General features: G+C 64.2%; 1 protein-coding gene across 1 annotated transcript; it reads left to right on the top strand.

Moving 5' to 3' along the window:
* Window positions 1–516: 516 nt before the first annotated feature.
* On the top strand, window positions 517–18,215 carry LOC117438039 (nuclear mitotic apparatus protein 1-like). Its single transcript, XM_034073399.1, is given in 31 exon segments — window positions 517–714; window positions 1,947–2,014; window positions 2,239–2,327; window positions 3,757–3,836; window positions 4,451–4,533; window positions 4,613–4,693; window positions 4,812–4,896; window positions 5,554–5,689; window positions 7,069–7,226; window positions 7,428–7,545; window positions 8,236–8,353; window positions 8,500–8,640; window positions 8,758–8,877; window positions 8,987–9,505; window positions 9,507–9,688; window positions 9,690–9,870; window positions 9,872–10,489; window positions 10,492–11,511; window positions 12,140–12,181; window positions 12,652–12,720; window positions 12,807–12,917; window positions 13,250–13,468; window positions 13,696–13,853; window positions 14,393–14,633; window positions 15,079–15,225; window positions 15,227–15,353; window positions 15,439–15,575; window positions 15,694–15,897; window positions 17,124–17,216; window positions 17,297–17,461; window positions 17,897–18,215. Coding segments are annotated over 30 exon segments (5,520 nt in total). The 5' UTR covers window positions 517–714; window positions 1,947–1,972; the 3' UTR covers window positions 17,933–18,215.
* Window positions 18,216–19,256: the final 1,041 nt, after the last annotated feature.

Genomic DNA, 19,256 nt, shown 5'->3' with positions numbered 1-19,256 from the left:
ACGGCTGTGACCCCCATGGCTGTGACCCCCATGCAGGCCCCACAGGCTCAGTGGGGCTGTGACCCCCATTGCTGTGACCCCCAATGCAGGCCCCACATGTGCCCCATAGCCCCCCCCAACGCCCTCCTTCCGTGGGTCCCTTTACCCCACACGGGCCCCCCCCACCTCCAGGCCTCTCTCTTGGCCGCCGCCATTGTTGCCATGGCAACCCGCTCGCACGGGATCCCGCAGCTCTCGCGAGAGGTGAATGGCACGCTGGGAACTGTAGTCCCAGCTTGCCCCACGTGACCCTCCCCTCAGCCAATGAGGACGCGGCAGGGGCAGGCGCTGTTGTTTGAACCGGGCGGCGGCGGCGCCGGTACGGGAGGGGGGGGGGGAGCGGAGGGGGCGGGGCTAACGGGAGGGGAGGGGCCACCGGGAGGGGAGGGGCCAACGGGGGGGGGGGGGTGAGGGGGTTCCGGTCTGTCCGGTCCCCGTGGGCCCCGCGGTTCCGGGGCTAGGCCGCAGCCTGGGCCTCGCGTAGTGCTGGTGCCCGTCCCCGGTAAGGCCGAACCGGGCCCGGTGCTCGCGGAGGGGCCGAGGCGGAGCCCACACCCCCGGAGCCGTCACCGGATGCGCACAGCCCCCGGCGGTGCCCGGACCGCTGCCCCGGGGCTCCCCGCGGCCTCGTCCCGACGACGGCGCTGGCCGGGCCCGGCGCGGCCTCCGTGTCCGGTAGGAGAGTTCCGCTCCCGGTGCCGTCCCGGGGCTCCCGCTGCTTCCCCCCCCGCTCCTGCGGTCGGTTCCGTGCCCCCCCCGCTCCGTTGTCCCCCATCCGGTGCCTCAGGAGCGGCGCCATCCGCGGCCCTTCCGGTGCCGTGAGGGCCTCATCGGGAGCGCGCACGGGGAGCGCGGCCTCATCGGGAGCGCGCACCGGGGCCCCCCCTGCTCCCGTTCTCCCCCATCCGGTGCCTCGGGCCCGGCTCTGGGGGAGCGGCGTCATTCGCGTCCCTTCCGGTGCCATACGGGGCCTCATCGGGAGCGCGCACCGGCCCCCCCCCCCCCGCTCCCGGTGACGTGGATGTGGCCCCGGGCCAGGCCGGAGCCGTCCCCGGCTCTGCTCTGTGCGCTCCGGGCGGCCTGGGCCGCTCCGCTGCTCCCGGTGAGGCCCCGAAGGCTCCGGGGGGGGGGAACGGGACGGGAGCGGCCCCGGGACACGGGGGGGTCCGGACGGGGCTCCGCGGGCTCCGGGTTCATAACGCTGCGGGCCTGGGGCTCCCTGCGGCTCCGGGGCTGGGGTGAGCTCGGGCCGGGGCCTGCCCGGGGGGGTTCGGTGCTGGGGCCGTGGGGCTGCGCGGGGGGAGCTCCGGGGCTGCTGCCCCCTCCCGTTCCCGGTGCCCGGAGCCGGTGCCGGCCCCGAGCCCTTGCCTGCGCAGGCCCCAGCCCCGGCTCCGGCCCCGGCTCCGGGCTCGGGGGGGTTACCGAGGGGGGGTCCTCGGGACGCTGCTGCCGCCGGCGGCTCCGGTGCCGGGACCCGGGAGGGGTGAGCGGCGGCTCCGGTGCGGGGGGGGCAGGAGAACGGAGCAGGGATCACATCCCTCAGAGGGATCGGGGGTCGGGATGGACACGGCAGGAACAGGAGGAGCCTGAGCTGTGGCGTCCTTTGGGGCTCCTCTTGATCCCCATCCCCGGGGGTGAATCCCGGGAGGTGGTGGCTGCATTCCCACAGCAGGAGATGGGATTGGGATGGGATTGGGAAGCTGTTCCCTGTGCGGCTGCCCCATCCCTGGCAGTGCTCGGGGCCAGGTTGGACACAGGGATTGGAGCTGGAGGAACTCTCAGCTGCCTTCATCCCAACACATCCCATGCCATGATCCACATCCCATGCTATGATCCGCATTCCATCCCCTGATCCCGGCTGCAGGAGCTGTCAGTGCCGGGTGCTCATTGCTCCTCCCCTGTTGCAGGTGGGCAGTGACCTGTGAGCCTGAGGATGCCTCTGCACGGAGCGAGGGCTGCGGCTCTGCTGGCTTGGGTAACACTTCCCCCCCCCAGGAACCAGGATGTGCCGGCACCGGCACTGGGAAGGGATTGGGGCTGGGGCAGCTCCTGGGGCAGCCACATCCCGGCTGCGGGAGTCCTCAGTCACCATTCCCATTGAGTGCTGGATGCCTCTGTCTGGCATTGGAGCTGCTCCGGAGCCGGGACACAGGGAATGGTGCTGGGTTCATCCTCCTGAGCATCCCATCCCATCTGCAGGTGAACAGCACCAATGTGTGCTCCGAGCCCATCCAGGAGCTGTCCCAGCTCCGGGACTGCAGCGTCTTCATCCGGATCATCAGCAGGATGTGAGTATGAGGAGCCGGGTGCATCCGGGGGGGATTTTGGGGCAGTTTCTGTCCTTTGGATCCCTCTGTTGCATCAGGTGCTTGGGAAGTGCTTTATATCCATAGGGGCCTGCTCAGTGAGGGGAGCTGGGAGGTTTCCCTGAGCTGCAGTGTTGGGATAGGGGGGAAGGTTTAGGAAAGCACCAGAGCTCCCAGCCCATGGACACCTGTGGTTCTCTGGGGCCATTGGGCTGATCCCCAGGGTGATACAGGCAGCATGGAGCCTGTTTGCTCCATCAGGACCTGAGGTGGCCAAACAGGGATGGGAGGAACGTGTCTGTCCGGAGCCACGTTCCTTGGCCATGAGCAAAAGCAATTAGAGCCTGAGCTGTCCTGGGCATGGGAGGGAGAACAGAGGGTGCTCCGGTCCGGATGTGAGTCCTGATGGAGCTGGAGGGGAAGGATGGTCCTGAGTGGGGGATTGAGCAACCCCAGCACAGACCCAGGCTGGGGGAGATGGGACAGAGCCTGAGGAGCAGGACTTGGGTGCTGGGTGAGGAGCAGCTCCCCATGACCCGGCTGCAGTGAGCGCTGGAGCCCAGAACCCCCCCGTGTGCTGGGGGCACCCCCAGAGCGTGAGCAGCAGCTCAGGGAGGGGATCCTGCCCCTCTGCTGTGCTCTGGGGAGAGCTGAGAGCAGCTCCAGTGCCTAAAGGGGCTGCAGGGAAGCTGGAGAGGGGCTTGGGATGAGGGATGCAGGGATGGGATGAGGAGTAATGGCTTCAATCTGGAAGAGGGAAGAGTTCGATGGGATATTGGGATGAAGCTGTTCCCTGGGAGGGGTGCTGAGGCGCTGGCACAGGGTGCCCAGAGAAGCTGTGGCTGCCCCATCCCTGGCAGTGCTCAAGGCCAGGTTGGACACAGGGGCTTGGAGCAGCTGCTCCAGTGGAAGGGGTCCCTGCCCATGGCAGGGTTGGGGCTGGAGGAGCTTTAAGGTCCCTTCATCCCATCCCATGCCATGATCCCTGCCACAGGAGGGCAGGAGGCTCCTGGTTCCTGCTGCTGCTATAATTACCCGGTGTAACGGGAGCTGTGTGGGGCAGGGCTGGCTCTGGCTCCGGCTCCGGCTCCAGGTTATATTTAGGTGGCTCTCGTTAATCTCCGGCTGCGGAGCCGTGAGCTCAGCCCTGCCTGCTCCTGAGCACAGCCGGATAGGCTGGGCTGGGAACCTATGGGGATGTGGGAATCCTCTCCCTGGAACCCCATTGGGATGCAGGAATCCCCCCTGCCAGCATCCCCCTGCAGTGCCTCCGGCTCCATGGCACAGGGGAGGAAGCGGCACCGCTCTGGTGCTGCTCCGGCATTGCCAGGGCCAGGCTGGGGCTGCCTCCATGGCCCCGTGTGCTCTGCCTTGGCTGTGCCGGTGCTGAGCTCCCCCTGCTCTGTCCCAGGCTCCGGAGCGAGGCCGCGGATTCGGCGCTGGAGCAGCCGCTGCCACAGAGGATCAGCTTCATCTGCTCCTTCCTGCAGAGTAAGAGCTGCTGCCGCATCCCCATCCCTGCCTGCGCCGTGTCCTGCTGCCCCCCATCCCTGCCTGCGCCGTGTCCTGCTGCCCCCATCCCTGCCTGCGCCGTGTCCTGCTGCCCCCATCCCTGCCTGCGCCGTGTCCTGCTGCCCCCATCCCTGCCTGCACCGTGTCCTGCTGCCCCCATCCCTGCCTGCACCGTGTCCAGCTGCCCCATCCCTGTGCTCCATCACACACTGTGTCCGGCTGCCCCATCCCTGTGCTCCTGCCCACACCGTGTCCAGCTGCCCCATCCCGCAGGAAGGGACCTTCCCACTGGGAATGCTGTCCGGAGCACAGGATTGGTGCAGAGGGGTGCAGGGGAACAGGGCCGGGTGCCGGAGCCGCGGCTCCAAGGCAGTGTTCCCATCCTGCTCCGGCCTCAAGCTGCTTAAATCCCACTGGAAAACCTTTCCCCAAGCAGGATATGGGGGGGGGGGGGGCAGGTGGGAAGTGCCCTGAGGTTTCCCTCAGCCCCTATGGGACACACCATGGGGTCCCCCAGCCCATGCCCGTGTGCCATGGGCAGCGTTCCCAGCGCCAGGGCTCCGGTGGGAATGGGAATGATGCTTCCATTGCAGAGCACTGCAAGCACAAATCAGCCCCGGAGAGCCTGATCCCGGCACAGCAGCTGCTGGAGGGAGAGGAGCTGGCCTTGGCCAAGGTAACCACGGGCACTGGTGCTGGGCATGGGGCACCGGTGCTGGGCAGGGGGGGTTGGTGACGGTCCCTGCTCCCTGCAGGTGGCTGTGATGCTCCTGTACCACACATCCATGAGCTGCAGGAGCCCCACGCACTGGAGCAGCTTTGACTATGAGACACAGGTAATTCCTTCTGCATCCTCCAGGACCCCCACGGCAGGGGCAGGATGGGTGCTGTGGTGCTCACCGGGCTATGGGGGCTGCGGCCGAGCCGCTCACCCCATGGCTCCGGGTGCTGCAGGTGGAGCTGGCAGCAATCCTCAGGTTCGTGCTGGACAATGAGGAGAGTCTGAGCGAGAACCTGGAGATGTTCCTGCATAGGAAGGGTGAGCACCAGTACTGGGATGAGCACCAGCACCAGCAGGAGTGGGGTGGGATGGGGGAGCTGCCCTCCTGCAATGGCTTGAACCTGCCCTGAGCTGAGCTCTGAGGCAGAAGCTGTTCCCTGGGAGGGTGCTGAGGCGCTGGCACAGGGTGCCCAGAGAAGCTGTGGCTGCCCCATCCCTGGCAGTGCTCAAGGCCAGGTTGGACACAGGGGCTTGGAGCAGCTGCTCCAGTGGAAGGGGTCCCTGCCTGTGGCAGGGGTTGGGAATGGAGGAGCTTTGACGTCCCTTCATCCCATCCCATGACTCCATGGCACTGAGTGCTCAGCACTGCTGGCACCTCCCTGCTCAGCTCCATGCTGGCAGTGCCTCCAGCATGGATGAGTTTTCCAGAGCCTAAACCCAGTGAAGTTTTCCCTCTATTTATGGTTCCAGACCCCCCCCCCCATCTGCCCCCAGCCCAGGGCTGAGCTGCCTTATTCCCACTGGGCAATCCCCACCTGGCACAACAGAGCCTGTGGCCTGTGCTGGTTTCCTGGTGGGATGTGGATGTAAGGCAGGGTTGTGGCTTCCTCAGCTGGGATCATCCATGCATCCCTATGGGAATGCTGCTGCGGAGCTGTGGCTGTGCCAATCCCTCCTCTCCCGTGTCCCTTCCAGCCCCACCACCCTCATCATCATCCACCAGCTCCGAGGAGCATTCCCCACTGCTCCCATTCCCACAGAAGCGGGAGGTGCGTTTCCTGGAGCTGCAGAAGATTGCTTCATCCTCCTCATCCTCCTCCAGCACCAACAAGTATGTGCCCTGGCTCCGGTGGGAATGGTTGGGATGGGTGGGACCTGGGGATGCAGCTGAGTGCACAGAGACCTGGTCTGTAGGAATCAGCTCCGGCTTGACCTGGGATGTGCAATGGGAGGGATGAAGCTGGGATGTGCAATGGGATGAAGCTGGGATGTGCAATGGGATGAAGCTGGGATGTGCAATGGGATGAAGTTGGGATGTGCAATGGGATGAAACTGGGATGTGCAATAGGAGGATGAAGCTGGGATGTGCAATAGGAGGATGAAGCTGGGATGTGCAATGGGAGGGATGTAACTGGGATGTGCAATGGGAGGGATGTAACTGGGATGTGCAATGGGAGGATGAAGCTGGGATGTGCAATGGGATGAAGCTGGGATGTGCAATGGGAGGGATGAAGTTGGGATGTGCAATGGGAGGGATGAAGCTGGGATGTGCAATGGGAGGGATGAAGCTGGGATGTACAATGGGGGGCATGAAGTTGGGATGTGCAATGGGAGGGATGATGCTGGGATGTGCAATGGGAGGGATGATGCTGGGATGTGCAATGGGAGGGATGAAGCTGGGATGTGCAATGGGAGGGATGATGCTGGGATGTGCAATGGGATGAAGCTGGGATGTGCAATGGGAGGGATGAAGCTGGGATGTGCAATGGGAGGGATGATGCTGGGATGTGCAATGGGAGGGATGAAGCTGGGATGTGCAATGGGATGAAGCTGGGATGTGCAATGGGAGGGATGATGCTGGGATGTGCAATGGGAGGGATGAAGCTGGGATGTGCAATGGGATGAAGCTGGGATGTGCAATGGGATGAAGCTGGGATGTGCAATGGGATGAAGCTGGGATGTGCAATGGGATGAAGTTGGGATGTGCAATGGGATGATACTGGGATGTGCAATAGGAGGATGAAGCTGGGATGTGCAATAGGAGGATGAAGCTGGGATGTGCAATGGGAGGGATGTAACTGGGATGTGCAATGGGAGGATGAAGCTGGGATGTACAATGGGGGGCATGAAGTTGGGATGTGCAATGGGAGGGATGATGCTGGGATGTGCAATGGGAGGGATGAAGTTGGGATGTGCAATGGGAGGGATGATGCTGGGATGTGCAATGGAGGGATGAAGCTGGGATGTGCAGTAGGAGGGATGATGCTGGGATGTGCAATGGGCAGGATGGAGCTTGGCTGGAACCAGCTCCTTGGAGCCTGGCTGATGAGCACAGACCCTGCCCAGAGCTGCTGGGCCCTTCCCTGTCCTGCGGTGGGACTGGAGTCCCAGTCTGTGCCTGCAGTGGTACTGGGGTTCCCAGTCTGTGCCTGCAGGGCTGTCTCCTCTATGGGCTGTCTCTCTATGGGGCTCGGTGCTGTCCCTCCCCAGTGCCCTCCCCGCGGGCCCCTCCTCGCCCATGGGGGACATCCTGCAGACCCCCCAGTTCCAGCTGCGGCGCCTCCGGAAGCAGTTGGCTGCGGAGCGGGAGAACCGGGATGAGCTGGAGGTGGAGCTGGCAGAGAACCGGAAGCTCATCACCGAGAAGGGTCAGTCCTTAATGGGATGTACTGGGATCAGGGGGTCTCCGGGGCTCAGGTCCCTGCTGCCTGACCCAATGGAGCCCAGCTCATCCATCCCCCACTGCAGAGAGTTCCCATGCGGTGGCTCCATGGGGAGGGCTGGATGGACACATCCTCCCCGGGCACTGGGGGGTCAGCAGGGGTAATGGGTCTGTTCTGCCCCCCCAGAGGCTCAGATCACCCTGCTGCAGCAGCGGATCGACCGCCTGGCCCTGCTCCATGAGAAGCACACTGCAGAGCAGCTGGAGCCCAAGGAGATGGAGGAGCTCAGGGAGAAGAACGAGAGGTGATCCCCTTGGAATGTCCCCTCCTGGCAGGAGGAGCAGCCTCCCAGGGAACAGCTTCTGCCTCAGAGCTCAGCTCAGTCTCCCCTCTCTTGGGCAGGTTCAAGCCATTCCCCTTGGCCTGGCCCTCCAGGCCCTTGTCCCAAGCCCCTCTCCAGCTTTCCTGCAACCCCTTTAGGCACTGGAGCTGCTCTCAGGGCTCCCTGGAGCTCTTCTCTAACCCCAGCATGGGAACAGCCCCCCCTGCTGTGGGGAGACCCCATGGGATGTGCTCTCTGTCACTGACAGTCTTTGGGGTGCCGCTGGTTCCCCTTACCCAGCTGCTCCCCCCGGTTTGCCTGGCTCTGGCCTGGGCTCAGTCACTCTTTGCTGCCACGTCCTGCTCTTTGCCCTGTCTCTGTTTACCTGGGAAGGATGCCCAAGCTCCTGGTCCTTGCTTTGCCCTTTCCCTTTGCTGGAGCTCTGCAGCTGCCTCTGCCCTTGCTGTGGAGCTGTTGGGCTCTGCCAAAGCACAAACATCTTCCTGTTCCCCTTTTCCGTGTGCTGGGATCCGCTTTAGAGCTGGATCTGGGGTCGTTTGGCCCATGGCACAGGGAACCGAGGCCCTCGGTGTCCTGGGCTGTACCCAGGGTTAGGGTTAGGGTTAGGGCCGTACCCAGCAGCATCAGCCCCACTCCCCACCTCCCCTGCAGCCTCCTGGCGCGCTTGCACGAGGCCCTGAGGCAGTGCCAGGACCTGAAGACCGAGAAGGGGCAGATGGACAGGAAGATCAGCCAGCTCTCCGAGGAGAACGGGGACCTCTCCTTCAAGGTACGGGGGCTGCAGGGTCCTGTCCTGCCCTGGGGCTGTGCAGGGCGCTGGGCTCCGCATGGGGACCCTCCCCAGCGCCTGCCTGGGCTCTGTGCGGTGCTGCCCATTGGCCGCTCCTCTGGGATGTGGGATTTCCCCCTTGGCAGCTCCGGGAGATCGGCAGCCACTTGGTGCAGCTGCAGGAGGCTCTGAATGAGCTCTCGGAGGAGCACAACGCGGCCCTGGCCCAGGCCCAGGAGAAGCAGGGGCAGCTGGAGACGGAGCTGCGGGGAGCCCTGCAGGACAAGGTGGGCAGGGGCTGGGGGGGCTGCTGTGCTGCAGGCACATCCCATGGGATGGGGGTCCCGGTGCTGTCCTGGGCAGCCTGGATCTGTGCAGCTCAGTCCCACCCCTCCTGTCCCCAGAAATGCTCCGAGGAGAAGATCGAGATCCTGCAGGGGAAGCTCTCCCTGCTGCAGGATCAGCTGGCCCAGCTGGGAGAGAGCAGCAGCCACAAGGGAGAGGTGCTGGGGGATGCCCTGAAGGTACATCCGGAGCCATCCCTGCCTCCCATGGGAGGCTGCCTGGGGGAGAGCAGTGTGGGTCACCCCTGAGCCCATGTGTGTTCTGTTCCCTTCCCCTCGTGTCCCGCAGCTGGAGGAGCTGAAGCAGGAGGTGTCCGTGCTCACCAGTCAGGGTGCTGAGCTCCAGGCCACGGTGCTGCGGCTGCAGGAGGAGAAGCAGCAGCAGGAAGCAGCCCTGCAGTCCCAGCGGGGCCTCTTTGAGGAGGAGAAGCAGCAGCTGGGCAGCCTGGTGAGCAGCCTGCAGGAGTCCCTGTCGGAGAGCCAGCGGCACCGGGAGCAGCTGGAGCAGGAGCTGCGGCAGCTCCAGCACCTGCAGGAGACCAACACATCCCTGAGCACCCAGCTCCAGGCCATGGCACAGACCCAAGATTCCAACCGGGCTGCGTGGGATGGGGAGAGGGCAGAGCTGAGCCGCCGGATCCGGGAGCTGGAGGGCAGGATGGTGGAGCTGGGCCCGCAGCAGGCGCAGCTGCAGGAGCTGGAGGCAAGGCTGAAGGAGAGCCAGCAGCGCCTGGCTGACAGGGAGAGGCTGGTGCGGGAGAACGGGCGCCTGCAGGAGCAGCTGCTGTGCCTGGAGGAGTCCCTGCGGAAACACCGAGGGCATCCTGGAGGATGAGAAGAGGCGAGCGGCCGAGAGCCTGGAGGGCAGCCTGGCGCGTATAGCAGAGCTGGAGGCCGAGCGGCAGCGCCTGCAGCCGGAGCCGCGCATGGAGGAGGTGACCGCGGCGCCGGAGCAGCGCCCGGGCTCCGAGCACCAGGAGGCACATGGCAGCGCTTGAGGCGGAGCTGAGCAGTGCCCGTGCCAGGGCTGAGGAGCAGGAGGCTGAGGAGCGGCGGCTGAAGGCTGAGGCGTGTGCCATGCGCGAGCGGGTGACCGCGGCGGAGCAGGCGCTGGAGCAGCACCGGATGGAGGCACAGCGCGCGGCAGAGGCGGCCGCGCAGGAGCTGGCGCGGGGAGCGGCTCCGGTGCCAGGAGATGGAAGGTGCCATGGAGCGGATGCGCGGTGCCGAGGCCGAGGGGCAGCGGGTGCGCTCCCGGCTGGAGGAGGAGCTCCGGGAGCACCGGAGGGAGCTCAGCAGCCGCGATGAGGAGGCCGCGCGGCTGCGGCAGGAGCTGGAGCGGGGCCGGGCCGAGAGCGCAGCCGAGCGCGGGCGCAGGGCGGAGATGGAGGCTCAGCTCCAGAACAGCCTCAATGAGCAGCGCGTGGAGCGTGGCCGGCACCGCGAGGAGCTGGCGCGGGTGCGGGAGCTGCTGCAGGAGCTGCACCGGGACAGGGCCTCGTGCGCCGAGGAGCTGCGGGAGCTGCAGGGATCGGTCACCAGGCTCCGGGGGGAGCTCACCGCACCGGGGGACACGGAGCCGCAGGGGCCGGCAGAGGCTGCACAGAGCAAGGCCATAGATGGAGACAGCACCAAAGGCTCGGAGGGGGAGCCGGAGCCGAGCATGGCTCTGTCCACAGAGGTGCATGCCCTGCGCGTGCAGGTGGAGGGGCTGGAGCAGCGCTACCGGGAGCACCGGGAGAGCGCGGCCGCGGTGCTGGAGGCTGCGCACAAGGAAGGGGCTCAGCACCGGGGAGCAAGGCATCGGAGCTGCAGAAGCTGCTGGAGGCAGCACGGGCGGCACAGGCGCTGCAGGACGGGAACACCGAGGCCCTGCGCCAGGAGCTGCTCCAGAGCCGCGGCACCATCGCGGCCCACGAGCAGGAGCTGGCCGCTCTGCGTGCTGCAGCACAGGACCGCGGCCGTGCCGAGGAGGGGCTGAAGGAGCAGCTCACACAGTGTGTGCAGGAGCTGGAGAGGAAGAGCAGCCTCGTCGGGAGCCTGGAGCACGAGGTGTCCGTCCTGCGCCGGCAGGCGGCCGACAAGGAGGCCGAGGGCAAGGAGCTCAAGCGCCTGGTGCTGGCGGAGTCGGACAAGAGCAAGAAGCTGGAGGAGAGGCTGCGGGTGCTGCAGACCGAGATGGCCACGGCAGCCTCACGTGCGGCCGAGCGCTGCTCGCTCATGAAGGTGGAGGTGCAGCGGTGCCAGGAGGAGATGGACAAGCAGCGCGTGGCGATGGAGGTGCTCCGGAGGGAGCGGCAGAGCCAGGGCGAGCGCGAGGAGGAGCTGCGGCAGGAGCTGCGGCGCGGCCGGGACGAGCACCGGCAGCAGGAGCAGGTGGTGGCTGCGCTGCGGCAGGAGCTCAGCACCGCGCAGGGCCTGGCTGCGGAGCTGCCGTCGCTCAAGCTCCTGTGCCAGCAGCTGCAGGCTGAGCGCGGTGCTCTGGAGAGCCAGCACCGGCAGGAGCTGGAGCAGCACAGCCAGGCTATGGGCTCCATGCAGGCAGAGCTGGCAGCGCTGCGGGAGCGCGCGGCCGAGCGGGAGCACACTGTGCAGCGGCTGCAGGCGGAGCTGGGGCAGGCGCAGGAGCGGCACGGACGGGAGTTGGAGCGGATCCGGGTCACATCCGAGGAGATGGTGGCCGGGAGCCGGCGAGAGGCACAGGAGGCAGCGCGGAAGCTGGAGGCTGTGGGTAAGGAGCAGGAGAGCAGCAGAGCGGCGGCGCTGGAGGAGAGGAGGGAGCTGCAGGAGGACAGGGAGCGGCTGGCGGCGAAGGTAAGGGCTCTGAGCATCCCTGCATCCCAGTATCCCTGCATCCCTGGTACGGGGCTCTGAGCATCCCTGGTATGGGGCTCTGAGCATCCCTGCATCCCTGGTATGAGGCTCTGAGCATCCCTGCATCCCTGGTACGGGGCTTTGAGCATCCCTGGTACGGGGCTCTGAGCATCCCTGCATCCCTGGTATGGGGCTCTGGGCATCCCTGCATCCCTGGTACGGGGCTTCGAGCATCCCTGGTACGGGGCTATGAGCATCCCTGCATCTCTGGTACGGGGCTCTGAGCATCCCTGTATCCCTGGTACGGGGCTCTGAGCATCCCTGCATCCCTGGTATGGGGCTCTGTGCATCCCTGCATCCCTGCATCCCTGGTATGGGGCTCTGCGCATCCCTGGTACGGGGCTCTGCGCATCCCTGCATCCCTGGTACGGGGCTCTGCGCATCCCTGCATCCCTGGTATGGGGCTCTGTGCATCCCTGCATCCCTGGTATGGGGCTCTGTGCATCCCTGCATCCCTGGTATGGGGCTCTGTGCATCCCTGCATCCCTGGTACGGGGCTTGGCGCATCCCTGCATCCCACTCCTGGGGCTGGGCACGCTCCCGTGGTCACTGTGCTTTGTGCCCGCAGGTGGAGCAGCTGGAGGTGGTTCGGAAGGAGCAAGCCAAGCAGGTAACGTGGGTGATGGAGCACGGCTTTGGGTGCTGCCCAGCGGTGTTCCCTGTGCCCTCATCCTGTGCTTGTGGTGGGGATGCAGCTCCAGGTGTTTGCCTTCATCCCAAACCTGCTGCCTGCAGCTCAGCACCTCCCAGTGTGACCCATAGGGAACCATTGCTCCTGTGATGCCTCCTCAGGCAGATGGGATTTAGGGGAAGCCAGAATATCCCATTCTTTCCATACATCCCTTTTTCCCCCCTCTTTAACCATGGTCCAGCTCCAGACCTGGTCTGGCTGTGGCCAGAGGTGTGGTGCCTCACTGCAGCACCAACCTCAGCGGTGGCATGAGGCTGCCTCTTGGGAGCACCATTGGAAAAGCCCCGTTTTCCCCACAATCCCAACACAAGCAGCCCCACAGAGGCCTTGAGGCTGGGACCCCGAGGGGGGATCTTGTCCCTGGCGCTGGTTTAACCCCCGTGTTCCAGGTGGAGGAGCTCACCAAGAAGCTGACCCAGCATGAGAAGAGTGCACGGAGCCACCAGCAGAGAGTGAAGGTGAATGGGGAGCGGAGGCCTGGGCTGAGCTCTGAGCTCTGCCGGGCACGGGGGGGTCTCTGAGCCCCTCTCCTCCCTGCACACAGGCGCTGGAGGGGGAGCTGCAGGCGGAGGCCACACGGCAGCAGCAGCGGCTGGAGGAGCTACAGGAGCAGCTCGCGCAGAAGGAGCAGGCGGCCGAGCACTACAAAGGCCAAGTATGGTCCCATCATCCCATCCCCATCCCATCATCCATCTCCATCCCCATCCCCATCCCATCCTCATCCCTCCCCATCCCATCCCCATGCCTCCCCATCCCATCCCTCCCCATCCCCATCCCTCCCCATCCCATCCCCATCATCCCATCCCCATCCCATCCCCATCCCTCCCCATCCCTCCCCATCCCATCCCCATCCCATCCCCATCCCACCCCATCCCATCCCCATCCCATCCCTCCCCATCCCATCCCCATCCCTCCCCATCCTGTCCCCATCCCATCCCTATCCCAGCCCATGGGGACGCTGACATATTCCTCTCCTCGCCCTCCCAGATGGAGAAGGCAAAAACTCACTACGATGCGAAGAAGCAGCAGAACCAGGAGCTGGCAGAGAAGCTGAAGGCCATGGAGCAGCTCCAGAAGGAGAACACGGAGCTCCGGGCTGAGTCCGAGCGCTTGGCCAAGGAGCTGCAGCAGAGTGTGCTGCATGCCAAGGAGACGGAGCTGAGCTGCAGGAACCTCACCAGCCAGGTGCACAGCCTGGAGGCCCAGGTAGGGGAGTGCAGAGGAGCTCCTTCCTCCTTCCCTCTTCCTTCCCTATCCTTCCTTCCTTCTCCTTCCTTCCTTCTCCTTCCTTCCTTCTCCTTCCTTCCTTCTCCTTCCTTCCTTCTCCTACCTTCCATTTTCCTCCTCCCTTCTCCCCCCGTCCCTCTCCCGCCTACCCTCTCCCCCATTGCTGTTTCCCTCAGAGGATCCATCCCTCACCGCTTCCCATCCAGGTGGAATTTGCCAACCAGCAGCTCCGGGAACTTGGCAAGATCCAGGTGCCGAAGACCACACTGAAGGGCCAGGAGCTGTTCCCCCAGAGCCCTGCCGACATCAGCGCCGACAGCCTGGACCTCAGCCTGGAGGGAGCGCAGTCCCTGCACACCAGCAGGTACCGGCACTGCGCCTTGGTGGTGCCCATCCTGCACCGCCGGCTACCGTAACCGTAACCCTAACCCTAACCCTAACCCTAACCCTGGACCTCAGCCTGGAGGAAGTGCGGTCACTGCACAGCACCAGGTACCGGAACTACGTCCCAGAGGAGCCCATCCTGCACCGCCAGCTACCCTAACCCTAACCTAACCCTAACCCTAAACCTAACCCTAACTTAACCCTAACCCTAGTTCTAACTGTAACCCTAACCCTAACCTTAACCCTAACCTAACCCTAACCCTAAACCTAACCCTAGTTCTAACTGTAACCCTAACCCTAACCTTAACCCTAACCTAACCCTAACCCTAAACCTAACCCTCACCTAACCCTAACCGTAACCCTAACCCTAAGCTGACCTTAACCCTAACCCTAACCCTAACCTAACCCTACCCCTACCCCTAGCCCTAGCCCTAGCCCTAACCCTAACCCTAACCCTAACCCTAGCCCTAAACCTAGCCCTAACCCTAACCCTAACCCTACCTATGCCATGTCCCATAGGAAGGCCACCCGCTCCCGCTCCGAGGCCTCACTGGCTGCTGGCACCGAGGAGTCCCCAGCCCCGCGGCGGCTGCCACGCAAGGTGGAGTCCCTGGAGAGCCTTTACTTCACCCCCCTGCCCGCCCGCACCCGGGCCCAGCGCCGCTCCAGCACCGGCTCCTGCGGGGACCTGTCGCTGGACTCCGGCTGCCAGACCCGCTCCGCGCGGCGCCGAACAACCATCAGCATCACCATGACCAAAGTGAGCATTGCCATGGGCATGACCTGGGTGTAGTGAGTGCTGGAGCCCAGAGCGTGAGCAGGGCTCAGGGAGGGGATCCTGCCCCTCTGCTGTGTGAAGGGGAGAGCTGAGAGCAGCTCCAGTGCCTAAAGGGGCTGCAGGAAAGCTGGAGAGGGGCTTGGGACAAGGGATGCAGGGATGGGATGAGGAGTAATGGCTTCAATCTGGAAGAGGGAAGAGTTCGATGGGATATTGGGATGAAGCTGTTCCCTGTGAGGGTGCTGAGGCGCTGGCACAGGGTGCCCAGAGAAGCTGTGGCTGCCCCATCCCTGGCAGTGCTCAAGGCCAGGTTGGACACAGGGGCTTGGAGCAGCTGCTCCATGGAAGGGGTCCCTGCCCTGGCAGGGGTTGGGAATGGAGGAGCTCTAAGCTCCCTCCATCCCAACCATCCCATGCTCTCCCACAGAAGGAAGCCCATCCCGAGGACCTGGACAGCTCTGAGCTCTCCTTCCGCAGCCTCCCCGCAGCTCAGGCTCGTGCTGCCCCTGCCCGGAGCCGCCGGCGCTCGGGCTCCTCTCGCTCCATCACCACGTTCCCGTCGCAGGAGTCACTGCTCCCCCCCAGACACCTCCTCCCCACAGGACCCCCATGGCCATGCCGCGCTCATGGCACTGCCCGGATACCGCCCGGTGACCCGCAGCTCCCTGCGGCGCATGCAGGGGGGCAGCAGCTCCAGCCTTGGTGCGTGGCTATGGGGCAGGGGGGGCTCTGCCCTCATTTGGGGTGCTTGGAGCCCCCCATTGACCCTGCCTCGCCCCGTGTTCAGGCCGCAGCAGCCTCTACCTTGGCACGTGCCAGGATGAGCCGGAGCAGTTGGATGACTGGAACCGCATCGCGGAGCTGCAGCAGCGCAACCGCGCCTGCCCCCCCCACCTCAAGACCTGCTACCCCCTGGAGAGCAGGGTACGGAGCCGTGGGGCAGGCGCGGGGCATGTGGCGCAGCCGTGGGGCAGCCGGGGGGCAGCCGTGGGGCACGCAGGGTGTGGGGCATGGGTAACCCCTCCGTTGCCGTCCCCCCCAGCCCTCCAACTCGTTGGCCACCATCACGGACGAGGAGATGAAGACGGGGGACCCGCGGGAGACACTGCGCCGCGCCAGCATGCAGCCCTCGCAGGGCCCCCCCCCGCGCCGCACCACCCTGGGCACTGCATGGGCTGGCATCACCACCCGCCAGCAGCGCAAGAGAGCAGCCAGTGAGGAACCACAGGGACCTGACACCCCCGAGGTGAGCACGGAGCGGTCAGAGAGGGACATAGAGCACAGAGCATAGAGCATGTAACATAGAGCATAGAGCATGTAACATAGAGCATGAAACAGAGCATGGAGCATAGAGCATGTAACATAGAGCATGAAACATAGAGCATGTAGCATAGAGCATGAAACATAGAGCATGTAGCATAGAGCATGTGACATAGAGCATGTAACATAGAGCAGGAAACATAGAGCATGTAACACAGAGTGTGTAACATAGAGCATGAAACATAGAACATGTAACATAGAGCATAAAACATAGAGCATAGAGCGTGTAACGTAGAGCATGTAACATAGAACATGAAACATAGAGCATAGAGCATGAAACATAGAGCATGAAACATAGAGCCTGAAACATAGAGCATGAAACATAGAACATGTAACATAGAGCATAGAGCATGAAACATAAAACATGTAACATAGAGCATAAAACATAGAGCATAGAGCGTGTAACGTAGAGCATGTAACATAGAACATGAAACATAGAGCATAGAGCATGAAGCATAGAGCATGTAACAGGGAACATGAATGAGGGAACATAAAATAGGGAATATGTAACACAGGGCATAGAGCATGAAATAGAGAACATGTAACAGGGAAGATGTAACATAGGGCATAGAGCATGAAACAACATAAAACAGGGAACATGAAACATAGAGCATAGAGCAAGAAATAGAGAACATGTAACAGAGCATGAAACATGGAGAATGGAGCCATAGAGCATAGAACATAAAACATAAGAGCCCTAGAGCCGTAGAGCATAAGAACCAGAGAACAGAGAACCCAGCTGGGAGGGGAGAGATCTTCCAGATCACCCAGTGCAACTGCTCCCAGCACTGCCAGGGCCACCAGGCCTGATAAGAGCCTGAGCTGAGCTCTGAGGCAGAAGCTGTTTCCCTGGGAGGGTGCTGAGGCACTGGCACAGGGTGCCCAGAGAAGCTGTGGCTGCCCCATCCCTGGCAGTGCTCAAGGCCAGGTTGGACACAGGGGCTTGGAGCAGCTGCTCCAGTGGAAGGGGTCCCTGCCTGTGGCAGGGGTTGGAGCTGGAGGAGCTCTCAGCTCCATCCCAGACCTCTATGTGGTTCTCGGTGCTCCCCAGGCTGGGCTCCAGCACAGGGGTCGGTGCTGGAGCATCCCCTGGGTCAGGATCCAGCTCTGAGCTCTGCTCCCTCTGCCATCCCCATTCCCATTGCTCCGCAGCCCAAGAAGCCTCCCACATGCTTCCCTCGGGCACAGACCCCACAGCGCCGCAGTGCTCAGCACCACAGCCTGCAGCCGGCGCCCGGCAAGCCGGTGAGAGCAGCACCAGCACCGGTGCTGGGGGTGCCATGGGGTGACCCCTGTGCCCCCCCCTCACCCTGACCCCTCCACAGCCCGAGCGCCGCCAGTCCTTGGCCTTCAGCATCCTCAACACCCCCAAGAAGCTGGGGAACAGCCTCCTGCGCCGCGCCAACCGCAAGGCCACCGCCAAGGGCTCCCCCCGCGCCGGATCGCGCCGCTCGCCCCGCATTGCCACGGCCAAGACCCCCAAGGGCAAGGTAAGGACCTGACCCCCCCCCGCTGTGGGGCTATGGGGGTGCTCTTCATCACCCATGCCCCCCATCACCGATGCCCCATCACCAATGCCCATCACCGATGCCCATCACCAATGCCCCGATCACCGATGCCCATCACCAATGCCCCCATCACCGATGCCCATCACCGATGCCCCCCGTCACCGATGCCCCCCGTCACCGATGCCCCCATCACCGATGCCCCCCATCACCGATGCCCCCATCACCGATGCCCCCATCACCAATGCCCATCACCAATGCCCATCACCGATGCCCCCCATCACCGATGCCCCCATCACCGATAACCCCCATCACCAATGCTCCCCATCACCGATGCTCCCATCACCGATGACCCCATTACCGATGTCCCCATCACCGATGCCTCCATCACCGATGCCCCTCCTGCTCTGTCCCTTCCAGGCCAATCGCCAGCAGCTCAAGGACACCAAATTCTGAGCTTTGTCCCCATCTCCCCCCCCCACCCCAAGGCTACAGCAGCTCCGGGGGGGGGTGATGGGACAATGGGGGGGACACCTTCCCCTCGTCCCATTGCCCCCCTGGGGCTGCCCCCCCGCTGCTCCCTGCGCCCAGGCTGGGCACTACCCCCGGCTCTGCCTGCACCCACAGGCAGGACCCCCCTGCCCCTCGGGACCCCCCCAACCCTTGGGGCACCCGGAGGGCAGAAAGGGGCATTTTTAAGGTATTTCTACTTGTAAATAAAGTGTATTTTTCTCCTGCAGTGTTGGGGGCTCAGTTCATCCCCAGGCGCTGGGTTAGGGGCCATGGGGCTCAGGGACCCTGGGGGGGTTCTCCAGCCCCCTCTTCCCCATGGCCACCGCTCACCCAGGGAGCAGCCCCAGTTCACTTCCCTTACTCCTTTATTCTGCTCCAGTTGAAACCCCCCAAGCCTCGGGGTGCTCCCCCCACACCCCCCCCCCCCCAACTGCTTTATGTGGGTGCTGAGCTCCTTCCCTGCCCCACATCCTGCCCCACATCCTGCCCATGCTGCTCCCAGCCCCCGGGTGCCCCAGCACGGATCCGTGCCCCCCCCCCCCCACAGCCCCCCATGGCTGGGGGCTGAGGCTGCGCCCCCCGGCTCCCCACAGGAGCCTCATGCAGAGGCAGGCGCAGGCCTGAGGCCACCCCCGCTGGGCACCCATGGAGCAGATGGGGCTGACCCCATGTCCCTGTCCCCTTTGCTGACCCCTCTCCTGCTGTGCCCCACTAGCTGCCTGGGGGCTCGGGGCTGTGCTCCTGCCCTGGAGGGGGCTGCAGGGACCTGCAGGCACAGGGGGGAGCTCAGAGCTTGTGCCCCCATGTCCTGCACCCCATGGGGAGCAGGGAACCAGCCCCAGCCAAGTGTGGGATCCAGAACAGGGTGAGGAGGTGGCTGGGAAAGACCTGGAGCAGGGAATGAGAGGGGATGAAGGTGTCACCTGCAGGGAGCTCCCTGCCTGCTGTTCTGGGGGGTCCTGTGGGGACACCTTGTGCAGGGCCTGGGAACAAGGGATGGAGACACATTAATCCCACCCTGCACCCGATGGACCCACATCCAAACGCCACCAGTGGTGTTTATGGGCAGGAAACCACCCATGGGATGTACCTGATGGATCCCTGTGCTGGAGCATCACCATGGAGCAGCATCCTGCTGGAGCCCACACATGGATCACAGGAGGCTTGGGGCGAGCCAGGGATGCACCAGCAGGAGGGTGAGCCCAGAGCCAGGCAATGCAGCTCTGTGGGCATGGGGAGCATCCGGGATCCCCATGGCCTTATCCCA

This window comes from Melopsittacus undulatus, assembly GCF_012275295.1.
Source record: "Melopsittacus undulatus isolate bMelUnd1 chromosome 2 unlocalized genomic scaffold, bMelUnd1.mat.Z SUPER_2_unloc_1, whole genome shotgun sequence".
Lineage (NCBI taxonomy): Eukaryota > Metazoa > Chordata > Aves > Psittaciformes > Psittaculidae > Melopsittacus > Melopsittacus undulatus.
The sequence above is the reverse complement of the archived record's forward strand: the minus strand, read 5'-3'. Positions and strand labels throughout refer to the sequence as shown.